General features: G+C 45.4%; 1 protein-coding gene across 1 annotated transcript in view; it reads left to right on the forward strand.

The window, feature by feature from the left end:
- Positions 1-16,295, forward strand: part of LOC106566173 (anti-Muellerian hormone type-2 receptor) — a 28,653-nt gene that overhangs the window by 1,225 nt on the left and 11,133 nt on the right. Inside the window, exons 3-8 of the mRNA XM_082959499.1 lie at positions 1,639-1,830; positions 11,677-11,841; positions 12,276-12,365; positions 15,292-15,399; positions 15,500-15,720; positions 16,019-16,133. Coding sequence (XP_082815625.1) covers positions 1,639-1,830; positions 11,677-11,841; positions 12,276-12,365; positions 15,292-15,399; positions 15,500-15,720; positions 16,019-16,133 — 891 coding nt within the window. The remainder of the gene's footprint in view (positions 1-1,638; positions 1,831-11,676; positions 11,842-12,275; positions 12,366-15,291; positions 15,400-15,499; positions 15,721-16,018; positions 16,134-16,295) is intronic.

A 16,295-nucleotide genomic window follows, 5' to 3' on the forward strand; every position in this document is an offset into this window, starting at 1 on the left:
GGACTATGTAACCGGTGTGAAATGGCTTGCTAGTTAGCGGGGTGCGCGTTAATAGGGTTTCAATCGGTGACGTCACTCGCTCTGAGACTTGAAGTAGTTGTTTCCCTTGCTCTGCAAGGGCGGTGGTTTTTATGGAGCGATGTGTAACGATGCTTCGTGGGAGGCAGCTGTTGATGTGTGCAGAGGGTCCCTGGTTCGAGCCCAGGTAGGGACGAGGAGCGGGACGGAAGCAAAACTGTTACACCTAGTCCTGAATTTCAGCAAGTTTTTCCCTGATTTAACGTAATTTAATCATTCTATTCTGTTTCGTTTCGTTCTCTTCTATTCTAGTCAAGTGAAATAATATTGTAGTGTTTCTATCTTAGTTAAATTATTACACACTGAGTGTACAAAACATTAGGAACACATTCCTAATATTGAGTAGCATCCCCTTTTGCCTTCAGAACAGCCTCAATTCATCAGGGAATGGACTCTAAAAGGTGTCGAAAGCATTCTACAGGGATGCTGGCCCATGTTGACTCCAATGCTTCCCACAGTTGTGTCAAGTCATATACTACCCACCACTGCGACCTGTATGCTCTCGTTGGCTGGCCCTCACAACATATCCGTCGCCAAACCCACTGGCTCCTGGTCATGTATATGCCTTTGCTAGGTAAAGCCCCGCCTTATCTCAGCTCACTGGTCACCATAGCAACACCCACCCGGAGCACCTGCTCCAGCAGGTATATTGCGCTAGTCATCCCCAAAGCTAACACTTAATTTGGCCGCCTTTCCTTCCAGTTCTCTGCTGCCAATGACTGGAATGAATTGCAAAACATGTCTGAAGCTGGAGTCTTATATCGCCCTCTCTAACTTTAAGCATCAGCTCTCTAAGCAGTTTACCGATCACTGTACCTGTACACAGCCCATCTGTAAATAGCCCACCCGACTACCTCATCCCCATATTATTATTTATCATCATCTGCACATCTATCACTCCAGTATTAATGCTAAATTGTAATTATTTTTTACCTCTAGGGCCTATTTATTGCCTACCTCCCTACTCTTCTACATTTGCGCACACACTGCATAGATTTGTATATTCTTTTGTGTTATTGACTCTACGTTTGTTTATGTGTAACTCTGTGTTGTTGTTTTTGTCGCACTGATTTGCTTTATCTTGGCCAGGTCGCAGTTGTAAATGAGAACTTGTTCTCAACTGGCCTGCCTGGTTAAATAAAGGTGAAATAAAGGTGAAATACATAAAATAAATAAATAAAAGTCAACTAGATGTCCTTTGGGTGTTGAACCATTCTTGATACACACAGGAAACTGTTGAGAGGGAAAAACCCAGCAGCGTTGCAGTTCTTGGCACAAACCGGTGCACCTGGCACCTACTACCATACCCCGTTCAAAGGCACTTGTCTTGCTCATTCACCCTCTGAATGGCACACATACACAATACATGTCTCAAGGCTTAAAAATCCTTCTTTAACCCGTCTCCTCCCCTTCATCCACAGTGACTGAAGTGGATTTAACAAGTGACATCAATAAGGGATCATAACTTTCACCTGGATTCACCTGGTCAGTCTGTGTCATGGAACGAGCTGATGTTCCTAATGTTTTGTACACTCAGTGTATCTTTCCTTTCTCGTGTAGGATGTCTGTCAGTGTCTGTCCCGGCTCCAGCGGTGGAGCAGGGAAGGAGTTGTGTGTTCCTGACCAGTTCCCGTAACTCCAAGAAAATGGAGGAGGGTCTCGTTAACGGGACAATCCAGTACTGTGCCCACACTAACTGCTGTGTCGGCTTCTTCCGTATTATCGAGGGCCAGCCTGTGGCAGAACTACAAGGTGATATTTATTTGATTTTTTTTAATAAAACATTAAAAAAAAAATATTAACAAATATCAACAAGCAAAAGAGGAATAGTCACATGCAAACAAGCATACATACAAACTATTTACATTGCCAGGAATCCTAAACAAACAAATCATATTCATTAATAATACAACAAGTTTGAATTGCCTTTTTGTTTTTCATTTTAGTTAAAGTATTGCCATATTGTTTCAATTCATTTATAAAGTGAAAAAAAGTTAGGTTTTGAATTAGACCATTTGCATTTGTGAATATGAAATGTACCTAGTATTATTAGCAGCTGAATGAAATATACTAAATCTTTATCAATGTCAGAATTTCTGAAATAAATAATTATATCACTACAAGGTGATATAGCAGTGCCGTAATTATAATATATACAGTCGTGGTCAAACGTTTTGAGAATGACACAAATATTAATTTTTACAAAGTCTGCTGCCTCAGTTTGTATGATGGCAATTTGCATATACTCCAGAATGTTATGAAGAGTGATCAGATGAATTGCAATTAATTGCAAAGTCCCTCTTTGCCATGCAAATGAACTGAATCCCCCAAAAACATTTCCACTGAATTTCAGCCCTGCCACAAAAGGACCAGCTGACATCATGTCAGTGATTCTCTCTTTAACACAGGTGTGAGTGTTGACGAGGACACGGCTGGAGATCACTCTGTCATGCTGATTGAGTTTGAATAACAGACTGGAAGCTTCAAAATGAGGGTGGTGCTTGGAATCATTGTTCTTCCTCTGTCAACCATGGTTACCTGCAAGGAAACACGTGCCGTCATCATTGCTTTGAACAAAAAGGGCAAGGATATTGCTGCCAGTAAGATTGCACCTAAATCAACCATTTATCGGATCATCAAGAACTTCAAGGAGAGCGGTTCAATTGTTGTGAAGAAGGCTTCAGGGCACCCAAGAAAGTCCAGCAAGCGCCAGGACTGTCTCATAAAGTTGATTCAGCTGCGGGATCAGGGCACCACCAGTACAGAGCTTGCTCAGGAATGGCAGCAGGCACGTGTGAGTGCATCTGCACACACAGTGAGGCAAAGACTTTTGGAGGATGGCCTGGTGTCAAGAAGGGCAGCAAAGAAGCCACTTCTCTCCAGGAAAAACATCAGGGACAGATTGATATTCTGCAAAAGGTACAGGGATTGGACTGCTGAGGACTGGGGTAAAGTAATTTTCTCTGATGAATCCTTTTTCCGATTGTTTGGGGCATCCGGAAAAAAGCTTGTCTGGAGAAGACAAGGTGAGCGCTACCATCAGTCCTGTGTCATGCCAACAGTAAAGCATCCTGAGACCATTCATGTATGGGGTTGCTTCTCAGCCAAGGGAGTGGGCTCACTCACAATTTTGCCTAAGAACACAGCCATGAATAAAGAATGGTACCAATACATCCTTCGAGAGCAATTTCTCCCAACCATCCAGGAACAGTTTGGTGACGAACAATGCCTTTTCCAGCATGATGGAGCACCTTGCCATGAGGCAAAAGTGATAACTAAGTGGCTCGGGGAACAAAACATCTATATTTTGGGTCCATGGCCAGGAAACTCTCCATACCTTAATCCCATTGAGAATTTGTGGTCAATCCTCATGAGGCAGGTGGACAAACAAAAACCCACAAATTCTGACAAACTCCAAGCATTGATTATGCAATAATGGGCTGCCATCAGTCAGGATGTGGCCCAGAAGTTAATTGACAGCATGCCAGGGCGGATTGCAGAGGTTTTGAAAAAGAAGGGTCAACACTGCAAATATTGACTCTTTCCATCAACTTCATGTAATTGTCAATAAAGGACTTTGACACTTATGAAATGTTTGTAATTATACTTCAGTATTCCATAGTAACATCTGACAAAAATATCTAAAGACACTGAAGCAGCAAACTTTGTGGAAATTAATATTTGTGTCATTCTCAAAACTTTTGGCCACGACTGTACACATCCTCCCCAATATTCAAATATGCTCAAAATGCCCCCCCCCCCATATATTGATATAAAAAATATAAATAAATAAAACATGTACTATGCTACAACAGGCCACACACCACCGTCCGAAATAATCATTAGCAAATGTAATAATAACTAAACTTAACAAATTGCCATTATTATCACTACTGGTTCTAGTATTATGATGTACTGCAGTTCTGCGTGTTGCCGTACCCCAGTAGAAGCCGTTGCTCGACTGCTGTGGGTAGGTACAATCAATATCTAACACTGTACTGTCTCTCTATTTCATTACTCTGAAATCTATTAACAAGTAGAAAACTAGAATGTAATATGAGTGTTACGAAGGCTATATCACTGTCCATTGTGATAGTTTTAACATCTACGTCAATACGTCATTTTGCGCTGGAACTGTAATTGTGGAAATAAATAATATTTAGCTAAAAAAAGTGTCAGTAATTGCATGGAGTGGAAATAAACATTTTTTGGTTAAAACGGGCCGATTTGCGAGTGCTAATCAGTCAACCAACCATCACTAACGTTAGCTATCATAGCTAAGTTACCTGGGAAGTGAATCATTCACACATCCACCCAGCGACCAATAATGGTGCTCACGGACGTATTCAACTAACGTTAATGTCTTTATTACGTTATATTGGTCAGAAAGTGAAGTCTGAGTAAAGTGTCAATCATTTATGTTCCTCTGCATGTGTTATTTATGTAGACAGTAGTAGCTTTCAGTTATTGCATATTCCTATAGTATACTGTATAGCTGTACTGTATAGTATACTGTATAGCTGTACTGTATAGTATACTGTATAGCTGTACTGTATAGTATACTGTATAGCTGTACTGTATAGTATACTGTATAGCTGTACTGTATAGTATACTGTATAGCTGTACTGTATAGTATACTGTATAGGTGTACTGTATAGTATACTGTATAGCTGTACTGTATAGTATACTGTATAGCTGTACTGTATAGTATACTGTATAGCTGTACTGTATAGTATATTGTATAGGTGTACTGTATAGTATACTGTATAGCTGTACTGTATAGTATACTGTATAGCTGTACTTGCTTACGAGAAATAGCATTATTAGTGTTTGTTCGATTTAAAGTGCAAGCAGTTTTATTACAGTCAGCTTTCATTCACAGTGATGTCATCATGAGGAAGAGGAAGGGTGGCAGTGACATTCATCAGTTTTATTACAGTCAGCTTTCATTCACAGTGATGTCATCATGAGGAAGAGGAAGGGTGGCAGTGACATTCATCAGTTTTATTACAGTCAGCTTTCATTCACAGTGATGTCATCATGAGGAAGAGGAAGGGTGGCAGTGACATTCATCAGTTCTATTACAGTCAGCTTTCATTCACAGTGATGTCATCATGAGGAAGAGGAAGGGTGGCAGTGACATTCATCAGTTTTATTACAGTCAGCTTTCATTCACAGTGATGTCATCATGAGGAAGAGGAAGGGTGGCAGTGACATTCATCAGTTCTATTACAGTCAGCTTTCATTCACAGTGATGTCATCATGAGGAAGAGGAAGGGTGGCAGTGACATTCATCAGTTTTTTTTCAGATGATAGAAGTACACGGTAGAACCAGAGATTAGTCAATGATTCCATAATAATCATTGCCATTCAGATCAGAAATGATTAGTGATCCATTCCTGAGCATCATGGCAAGAAACACCACTTGTTTACTGATAATATTTCTTTCATGTTCACTCTGGTGCGTTCAGAGTAAAGAGAGAGAGCATGAGGATGCCGACAGGGCAGAGAGAGAGCATGAGGATGCCGACAGGGCAGAGAGAGAGAGAGAGAGCATGAGGATGCCGACAGGACAGAGAGAGAGAGAGCATGAGGATGCCGACAGGACAGGGAGAGTGAGAGCATGAGGATGGTGACAGGACAGGGAGAGAGAGAGAGCATGAGGATGGTGACAGGACAGGGAGAGAGAGAGAGCATGAGGATGGTGACAGGACAGGGAGAGAGAGAGAGAGAGCATGAGGATGGTGACAGGACAGAGAGAGAGAGAGAGCATGAGGATGGTGACAGGACAGGGAGAGAGAGAGCATGAGGATGGTGACAGGACAGGGAGAGAGAGAGAGAGAGCATGAGGATGGTGACAGGACAGAGAGAGAGAGAGAGAGCATGAGGATGGTGACAGGGCAGTGAGAGAGCATGAGGATGGTGACAGGACAGGGAGAGAGAGAGCATGAGGATGGTGATAGGGCAGGGAGAGAGAGAGCATGAGGATGGTGACAGGGCAGAGAGAGAGAGAGCATGAGGATGGTGACAGGACAGAGAGAGAGAGCATGAGGATGGTGACAGGGCAGGGAGAGAGAGAGCATGAGGATGATGACAGGACAGAGAGAGAGCATGAGGATGGTGACAGGACAGAGAGAGAGAGCATGAGGATGGTGACAGGGCAGGGAGAGAGAGAGCATGAGGATGGTGATAGGGCAGGGAGAGAGAGAGCATGAGGAGGGTGACAGGACAGGGAGAGAGAGAGAGCATGAGGATGGTGACAGGACAGGGAGAGAGAGAGAGCATGAGGATGGTGACAGGGCAGAGAGAGAGAGCATGAGGATGCTGACAGGACAGGGAGAGAGAGACCATGAGGATGGTGACAGGGCAGAGAGAGAGAGAGCATGAGGATGATGACAGGACAGAGAGAGAGCATGAGGATGGTGACAGGACAGGGAGAGAGAGAGCATGAGGATGGTGACAGGACAGAGAGAGAGAGAGATCATGAGGATGGTGACAGGACAGGGCAGAGAGAGAGAGCATGAGGATGGTGACAGGGCAGGGAGAGAGAGAGCATGAGGATGCTGACAGGACAGGGAGAGAGAGAGCAGGAGGATGGTGACAGGGCAGGGAGAGAGAGAGCATGAGGATGGTGACAGGACAGAGAGAGAGAGAGAGCATGAGGATGGTGACAGGACAGGCAGAGAGAGAGAGAGCATGAGGATGGTGACAGGGCAGAGAGAGAGAGAGCATGAGGATGGTGACAGGACAGGGAGAGAGAGAGCATGAGGATGGTGACAGGACAGGGAGAGAGAGAGCATGAGGATGGTGACAGGACAGGGAGAGAGAGAGCATGAGGATGGTGACAGGACAGGGAGAGAGAGAGCATGAGGATGGTGACAGGACAGGGAGAGAGAGAGCATGAGGATGGTGACAGGACAGAGAGAAGAGGTGACATGGAGGTGAGTGAGAAAAGGAGCAAATATTGATGGTTAAGACCGAATAATGACATCACAACAGTCTAATCCTAATGTTAATTTAAGATGAGATATTCCTCTCAGTATGGCTCCTCATGTGTATTTCAGATAATACAATGAGCTGTGATGACTCGGATTCAGGAGCCAAAGCCTGTTAATGTGCAACTTTCACGTGGGCTTGAGAGACAGCAGCAACAAGCGAGGAGAAATCTTATGAAGATTGTTGGGGGTGTGAAGTGCTCGGCGCGGCAAGGTCAGGCTTTTTTGAGGCGTTGATAAGGAGAGTGGGAATTTCAGCCAGCTTTTAAAGTACATGGCAGAGTGTGATGCAGGGCTGACCACCTGGCTGAAAGGTCACTTTGATTTCACCAGTCCCCAAATGAAAAACTACATTTTGAAGCTGGTGGGCAATACAATCGTCAAATAAACTGTGTTGGAAATAACATCAATGCCAGTGGTCCAGTTCACACTTATCATTGATGGCACCCGGGATATATCAGGAGTTGATCAGGAGTTGTTCAGGAGTCAATATGTTTGAATGCATCCAGGATATATCAGGAGTTGATCAGGAGTTGTTCAGGAGTCAATATGTTTGAATGCATCCAGGATATATCAGGAGTTGTTCAGGAGTCAATATGTTTGATGGCACCCAGGATATATCAGGAGTTGATCAGGAGTTGTTCAGGAGTCAATATGTTTGAATGCACCCAGGATATATCAGGAGTTGATCAGGAGTCAATATGTTTGATGGCACCCAGGATATATCAGGAGTTGTTCAGGAGTCAATATGTTTGAATACACCCAGGATATATCAGGAGTTGATCAGGAGTTGTTCAGGAGTCAATATGTTTGATGGCACCCAGGATATATCAGGAGTTGTTCAGGAGTCAATATGTTTGAATACACCCAGGATATATCAGGAGTTGATCAGGAGTTGATCAGGAGTCAATATGTTTGACTCTTTGTAGTTGCAGATCTACAACCAAAGGAAGAATTCCTGGGACTCTACGAAGTGTCATCAACGACAGGGCAAAATATAGCCAAGATGTCATGTGATGTGATGATGCGTCTAGGCCTTCCTCTGTCCCAACTTCCAGGACAATCCTATGACGGTGCCACAAACACGGCTGGACGATTGCAGGGGAGTGCAAGCCATTTTAAGGAAAGAACAACCGCTGGCTATGTATTGTCACTGTGGTCCACACTGCGTGAACTTAGTTAACTTAGCCTCTGGACTTGTAAGAGATTCAATGTGTCTGGTGCATGAATTGGGGGGCTTCTTTAATCAATCTGGCAAGTTCAAGGTGATTTTCCAGGAAATCACAAAATCAAAGCATGGTTTCACCTCGTTGAAACCTCTCTGTTCTACCAGGTGGACTGTTCACAACCCTGCCGTCCGCTCAGTTCTCAGCCAGTATGAGTCAGTGCTGACAGCCCTGCCGTCCGCTCAGTTCTCAGCCAGTATGAGTCAGTGCTGACAGCCCTGCCATCCACTCAGTTCTCAGCCAGTATGAGTCAGTGCTGACAGCCCTGCCATCCACTCAGTTCTCAGCCAGTATGAGTCAGTGCTGACAGCCCTGCCATCCACTCAGTTCTCAGCCAGTATGAGTCAGTGCTGACAGCCCTGCCATCCCCTTACATTTACATTTAAGTCATTTAGCAGACGCTCTTATCCAGAGCGACTTACAAATTGGTGCATTCACCTTATAATATCCAGTGGAACAACCACTTTACAATAGTGCATCTAAGTCTTTTAAGGGGGGGGGGGGGGTTAGAAGGATTACTTTATCCTATCCTAGGTATTCCTTAAAGAGGTGGGGTTTCAGGTGACTCCGGAAGGTGGTGATTGACTCCGCTGTCCTGGCGACGTGAGGGAGCTTGTTCCACCATTGGGGTGCCAGAGCAGCGAACAGTTTTGACTGGGCTGAGCGGGAACTGTGCTTCCTCAGAGGTAGGGAGGCGAGCAGGCCAGAGGTGGATGAACGCAGTGCCCTTGTTTGGGTGTAGGGCCTGATCAGAGCCTGAAGGTACGGAGGTGCCGTTCCCCTCACAGCTCCGTAGGCAAGCACCATGGTCTTGTAGCGGATGCGAGCTTCAACTGGAAGCCAGTGGAGAGAGCGGAGGAGCGGGGTGACGTGCGAGAACTTGGGAAGGTTGAACACCAGACGGGCTGCGGCGTTCTGGATGAGTTGTAGGGGTTTAATGGCACAGGCAGGGAGCCCAGCCAACAACGAGTTGCAGTAATCCAGACGGGAGATGACAAGTGCCTGGATTAGGACCTGCGCCGCTTCCTGTGTGAGGCAGGGTCGTACTCTGCGAATGTTGTAGAGCATGAACCTACAGGATCGGGTCACCGCCTTGATGTTAGTGGAGAACGACAGGGCCCTGCCGTCCGCTCAGTTCTCAGCCAGTATGAGTCAGTGCTGACAGCCCTGCCATCCACTCAGTTCTCAGCCAGTATGAGTCAGTGCTGACAGCCCTGCCATCCACTCAGTTCTCAGCCAGTATGAGTCAGTGCTGACAGCCCTGCCATCCACTCAGTTCTCAGCCAGTATGAGTCAGTGCTGACAGCCCTGCCATCCACTCAGTTCTCAGCCAGTATGAGTCAGTGCTGACAGCCCTGCCGTCCACTCAGTTCTCAGCCAGTATGAGTCAGTGCTGACAGCCCTGCCATCCGCTCAGTTCTCAGCCAGTATGAGTCAGTGCTGACAGCCCTGCCATCCACTCAGTTCTCAGCCAGTATGAGTCAATGCTGACAGCCCTGCCATCCACTCAGTTCTCAGCCAGTATGAGTCGGTGCTGACAGCCCTGCCATCCACTCAGTTCTCAGCCAGTATGAGTCAATGCTGACAGCCCTTGAAGAAATGGCATCATCCAGCTCATTTGACACTTCAACTAAGGCTAATGGTCTTGATGGAACATTTCTAAAAGGGAACACTGTGCTCGACCTTGTAGTGGCTGAAGACCTGATGGGGGATGTGGAGGACCTGAACACCTTCCTGCAGCTTTGGAAACAGACCGTTTCAGGCATGTTGGAGGCTGTGGACCACGTCAAAACAAGCATGCAGGACAAGCGAACGGTGGAGCACTTTGATGTCTTGTTCGCAAAAGCAACTGCTATGGCAACGAAGTTGGACCTACAACCTATTCAGATGCTTCATATCCGCAAACCTACAAAGCGTTACACCGGTCAGGCTGCAGCCCATATCCATCCGGATGCCCAGTCTTTGTACAGAGACCAGTTCTACAACGCCTTGGACACAGTGAATACTCAATTCATACAGAGGTTTGATCAAGCTGGATTCCACAAACTGCAGCAGCTTGAAGATGTGCTGCTACGCTGAGACATGGGCACGGTGGTAGACCAGTATCCTGAATTGATTTCAAGACTACTGCAGGTGCAGCTGGCCTTATTTTGGGGTTAATTACACATATCAAACAAGCTCAGATGTTGCTAGCATTATTCAGGAAATGGTGCCAGAGGTGAGAGGTCTCATCAGTCAGGTGGAAGCTTTAGTAAGGCTTCTGCTGATCGTCCCTGCCTCCTCTGTAGAGGCTGAGAGGAGTTTTAGTGCCCTGAGGAGGCTGAAGACATGGCTTAGGTCAGCCATGAGTCAAACAAGGCTGAATAATGTGGGCATGTGGCACGTGCACTAAGGAGAAACTGGACAGACTGGACCTTGAAGGAAAATGCTAGTCTTTTATCGGTGTCAACGATAAGCACAAAAATGCCTTTGGATCCTTTGCTTGAAGAATGGCAAGTCAAAACACATGTCATTGTCTGGAGAGGAGATGAGAGGAGAGCAGAGCAGAGGAGAGGAGATGAGAGGATAGGAGAGGAGAGCAGAGGATAGGAAAGGAGAAGAGATGACTGGAGAGGAGAGGAGAGGAGAGGAGAGGAGAGGAGAGGAGAGGAGAGGAGAGGAGAGGAGAGGAGAGGAGAGGAGAGGAGAGGAGAGGAGAGGAGAGGAGAGGACTGGAGAAGAGATGAGAGGATAGGAGAGGAAAGGAGAAGAGATGACTGGAGAGCAGGGGAGAGGAGGAGAGAGGGCTGGAGAGGAGAAGATAGGAGGAGAGCAGAGCAAACACCCCTGCTGCCCGCAAAGTTTACTTGTGAATAAAAACAACAATTTGCTAAACCTTGGCCACAATATCTGGACTTGTCTTCATATAACAATGCATAGATTTCTGTTTATATGGTTACGGTTATGGTTGTACTTCATGAATCCCTAATCTCTGCTATTACATACAATGAAACAAGAAAAGGTCAAAAAGAAAAAACTGAGCAATGTAATACAATATTAGATATTATTGTAAAAAATAAATAAAAAGTTAATCCCAAATATTTTGGAATGGCAGGAAATGAGTTTTCCCATGTTTATGTTGTTGACTCCATGGCTACGGCCTTGTGATAGATGTCCACAGACCCTTCATACACCAGACACACTTAGCCCAGATACCAGATTGAAATTAAAGGCACAAGGTGAAATTTCAAAAGCCTTTCTCTGCCTCTTTGTTTGATCATCTGAGGAATGATGCAGGGGAAATATAACCTCTCTCATTCATAAACAGTCCAAAATAAATCCAAATAGCCTAAATGTGGCATTTGTGAACACCTCTGTTTATCTGTCATTCTCTATAGGTTGCAAAATGGTAGTCGGTGGCTGCCTAGATCCTGTCTGCTTTACATCAACCACCCATGTAGACTACATCAGATGTGAGTGCAGCTCAAACCTCTGTAATGGCAACATCACCTGGAGCGCAGAAGAGAAGCAACCTCAACTCAAACACTCATCTTACTCTGCAGGTATGGATACTGTTTGTTTTCTCGTGATTTTATAATATAAACGCCTAATAGTGTTCATGTTAATGTGTGTTTGTGATTGCGTCATATTCATTTCCTTCTCGTCTGCCCATTCAACTTTGTGAGATCACTCCCCTCCACTCCTCTTTTCTGTGTTCAGTTGTTTAACCTTGGAGCCAAAGCCCAGCGTGTGAAGTCCCCGTCCCTTCACTCCCTGTTCCTCACTCCCCGTCCCCTCACTCCCTGTTCCTCACACCCTGCACCCACACAGTCACACAAACATCTACCCTGCTGTATAAAGACATAGCAAGGTGTCATCCATATACTGTCTGCATTTATCACAATGGCGCCATGTACTGTAGACATTACGAATGCAGATTATACTTATTGCACATTAAAAGCATGCGCTTTATTCTGTTACTGTACTGTGTCTGCAGACATGGTCACGGCCACTGTGGTTGTCCTTGGGATGTTACTGTGTACCCTAGTTGTGGCAGTTAAATGCAGACATCGTTTCAGAGGTTACGGTAAGTTTATGTTTACACAAATATTAATTTGGTAACCTTCTCCAATATAACTTATCCCCTTTGATTTCAGCTTATTCTACGTACACTGAACAAAATTATAAACGCAGCGTGTCAAGTGTTGATCCCATGCTTCATGATTTGAAATAAAAGATTTCTCTCAAATTCTGTGCCCAAATTTGTTTACATCCCTGTTAGTGAGAATTTCTCTTTTTCCAAGATAATCCATCTCCACCTGACCGGTGTGGTATATCAAGAAGCTGATTAAACAGCATGATCATTACACATGTGCATCTTTTGCTGGGGACAATAAAAGGATACTCTAAAATGTGCAGTTTTGTCACACAACACAATGCTACAGATGTCTCAAGTTTTGAGGGAGCGTGCCATTGGCATGCTGACTGCAGGAATGTCCACCAGAGCTGTTGCCAGAGAATTGAATGTTCAATTCTCTACTGTTTTAGAGATTTTGGCAGTATGTCCAACCGGCCTCACAACTGCAGACCACGTATTACCACGCCAGCCCAGGACCTCCACATCCAGCTTCTTCACCTGCGGGATGGTCTGAGACCAGCCTCACGGACAGCTGATGAAACTGTGGGTTTGCACAACTGAAGAATTTCTGTACAAGCTGTCAGAAACCATCTCAGGGAAGCTCATCAAGATCCTCGTCGTCCTCACCAGGGTCTTAACCTGACTGTAGTTCGGCATCATAAACCGACTTCAGTGGACAAATGCTCACCTTAGATGGTCACTGGCACGCTGGAGAAGTGTGCTCTTCACGGATGAATCCCGGTTTCTACTGTACCGGGCAGATGGCAGACAGCGTGTTTGGCGTCTTGTGGGCGAGTGGTTTGCTGATGTTAACGTTGTGATTAGAGTTTCCCATGGTGGCGGTGGGGTTGTGGTACGGGCAGGTATAAGCTACGGACAATGAACACAATTGCATTTAATCGATGGAAATTTGAACGCACAGAGATAACGTGATGAGATCTTGAGGCCCATTGTTGTGTCATTCATCTGCTGCCATCACCTCATGTTTCAGCATTATAATGCACGGCCCCATGAAACACAAGGATCTGTACACAATTCCTGGAAGCTTCCATGGCCTGCATACTCACCAGACATGTCACCCATTAAGCATGTTTGGGAAGCTCTGGATCGAGCTTCTCAAACAAGCTTTGGATCGACGTGTTCCAGTTCCCGCCAATATCCAGCAACTTCTCACAGCCATTGAAGAGGAGCGGGACAACATTCCACAGGCCACAAACAACAGCCTGATCAGCTCTATGCGAAGGAGATGTGTAGCGCTGCATGAGGCAAATGGTGGTCACACCAGATACTGACTAGTTTTTTGATCCACGCACCCTACCTTTTTTTTAAAGGTATCTGTGACCAACAGATGCATATCTGCATTCCCAGTCATGTGAAATCCATAGATTAAGGCCTAATGAATTTATTTCAATTGACTGATTTCCTTATTATGTACAGTCACTCAGTAAAATCTTTGAAATTGTTGCTTTATATTTTTTGTTCAGTGTATTCTATAACATTTTAGTAATTTTCATCATAGTAGTTTAAATATATCCCTTGTATATTAAATATATATTTATTGTAGACTGCCAGTAGAGTTTGATAAGACGCCCTTGTGGATGGGGATTATCAAGAGTTAATGATATGTGAGATTTGGTTCTGGGTGCCGAAATTACATTCACATGACTGTTATGAATCATTCCATTAACCTACTAGCTGGATTCTCCCTCCCTCCCTCCCTCTCTCCCCTCCCTCCCTCCTACACGCTGTCCTCTTTTGTTTGCTGACCTTGGTTTTTCCTCAGAACACTTTTCACTGTTGTTGCATTTCAGTCTTTCATTTCTTTTTTCAATCTCGTGATTTCTTATCTTCCTTTTCCTTTTGAGTCATTCCTGGCTGGCTGACTGGCTGGCTGACTGACTGGCTGACTGGCTGACTGACTGGCTGACTGACTAACTGACTGGCTGACTGACTGGCTGACTGACTGACTGGGCTGACTGGCTGGCTGACTGGCTGACTGGCTAACTGACTGGCTGACTGACTGGCTGACTGGCTAACTGACTGGCTGGCTGACTGACTGGCTGACTGACTGGCTGACTGGCTAACTGACTGGCTGGCTGGCTGACTGACTGACTGGCTGACTGACTGGCTGACTGGCTAACTGACTGGCTGGATGACTGGCAGACTGGCTGGCAGACTGGCTGGATGACTGGCTGTATGACTGGCTGGCTGACTGGCTGGATGACTGCCTGGATGACTGACTGGCAGGATGACTGGCTGATTGGATGGATGACTGCCAGACTGGCTGGCAGACTGGCTGGATGACTGGCTGTATGACTGGCTGGCTGGCTGACTGGCTGGATGACTGGCTGGATAACTGACTGGCTGGATGACTGGCTGGATCACTGGCTGGATGACTGGCTGATTGGATGGATGATTGACTGACTGGCTGGATGACTGGCTGGCTGACTCGCTGACTGGCTAACTGACTGGCTGACTTAATGGCTGACTGACTGGCTGGCTGACTTAATGGCTGACTGACTGGCTGACTGACTGGCTGGCTGACTGACTGGCTGACTGGCTGGCTGACTGGCTAACTGACTGGCTGGCTGACTGACAGACTGGCTAACTGACTGTCTGGCTGACTGGCTGACTGACTGGCTGCCCGCCCCAACACTAATGTAACACTGTATCAGTATGTCATATTGTCTCTTTGTTTATATTGTATTTTACCATAGGGTGAATCCTAACCTCCTGATGAATCAAACGTTTACTTTGTATATGCATTGATGTCAATGGGAGACTAAGTGAAAATGTGACTTTATGCTAAATTAGGACACACCCTATGCATTAACAGTAAATGGCTTAACATGAATTCTCTCCACCCGCCTCTTAGATGACAAGCAGCGTCTATCGTTGCCAGAGGAATCTCTGACCTCACTGTGCTCATGTCACATGTCAAAGCAGTCTGATATGGACCTGACCAGCATGGAACTACAGCAGGAAAGTATTTACATATTTCACTGGACTTTGTAGGCATTCTGTGAACCTCTTCTCTTCTCAGCACATTTCAGATTGATTCATTGATTTATTGATATTTCAGATTGTAGGTAGTGGTCACTTTGCGTCGGTGTGGCAGGGAAGTTACCAAGGGACTACGGTGGCTGTGAAGGTGTTCCCTACCTGGTGCAGACAGGAGTTCACAGCGGAGAGGGAAGTGTACGGACTACCACATCTGGTGCATTCTGGGATTGCTCACTTCCTGGGAGCCGGCAGGAAGTCAGATAGCGGAGACTGCGTCCTGCTCCTGGAGCTAGCCACATGCGTGAGTAACACTGTTTACATAGAGAGACGACATCAAATAGTTTTTATAAGACATGAAGGTTCATACATGCTTATTATAACAACTTATAAAGCCTTATAGCCCCATGCTTTAATACGTAGTGTTACCATAGTAATTGTCTGATTCTCTAGCTTGGTTTGACGTCAATCCTCATTCTGCTTACTGTCCAAAGATCCCATGCCAGGCTTCATGTTTATTGTTTGTTTAAATACTGTCATTTTAACTAGATAACCACATGAACGTGACACAAGGAAAAACTCTGACTTGTCTTTCTATCCAGGGCTCTCTCAGCTCCTTCCTGTCCAAGAACAGCAGTGACTGGACGACAACACTGAAGCTGGCCCAGTCTCTGTCTGAGGGACTGGCTTACCTCCATTCTGACTTCTACAGGCATGGTATGTATGGACCATCATCATCATTATTATTATCATAATCATTATTATTATAATCACCATCATCAATCAATAAAACGTATTTATAAAGCCCTTCTTACATCAGCTGATGTCTCAAAGTGCTTGTACAGAAACCCAGCCTAAAACCCCAAACAGCAAGCTATG

Source organism: Salmo salar, chromosome 12, assembly GCF_965601325.2.
Source record: "Salmo salar chromosome 12, fSalSal1, whole genome shotgun sequence".
In the NCBI taxonomy this organism is placed as follows: domain Eukaryota; kingdom Metazoa; phylum Chordata; class Actinopteri; order Salmoniformes; family Salmonidae; genus Salmo; species Salmo salar.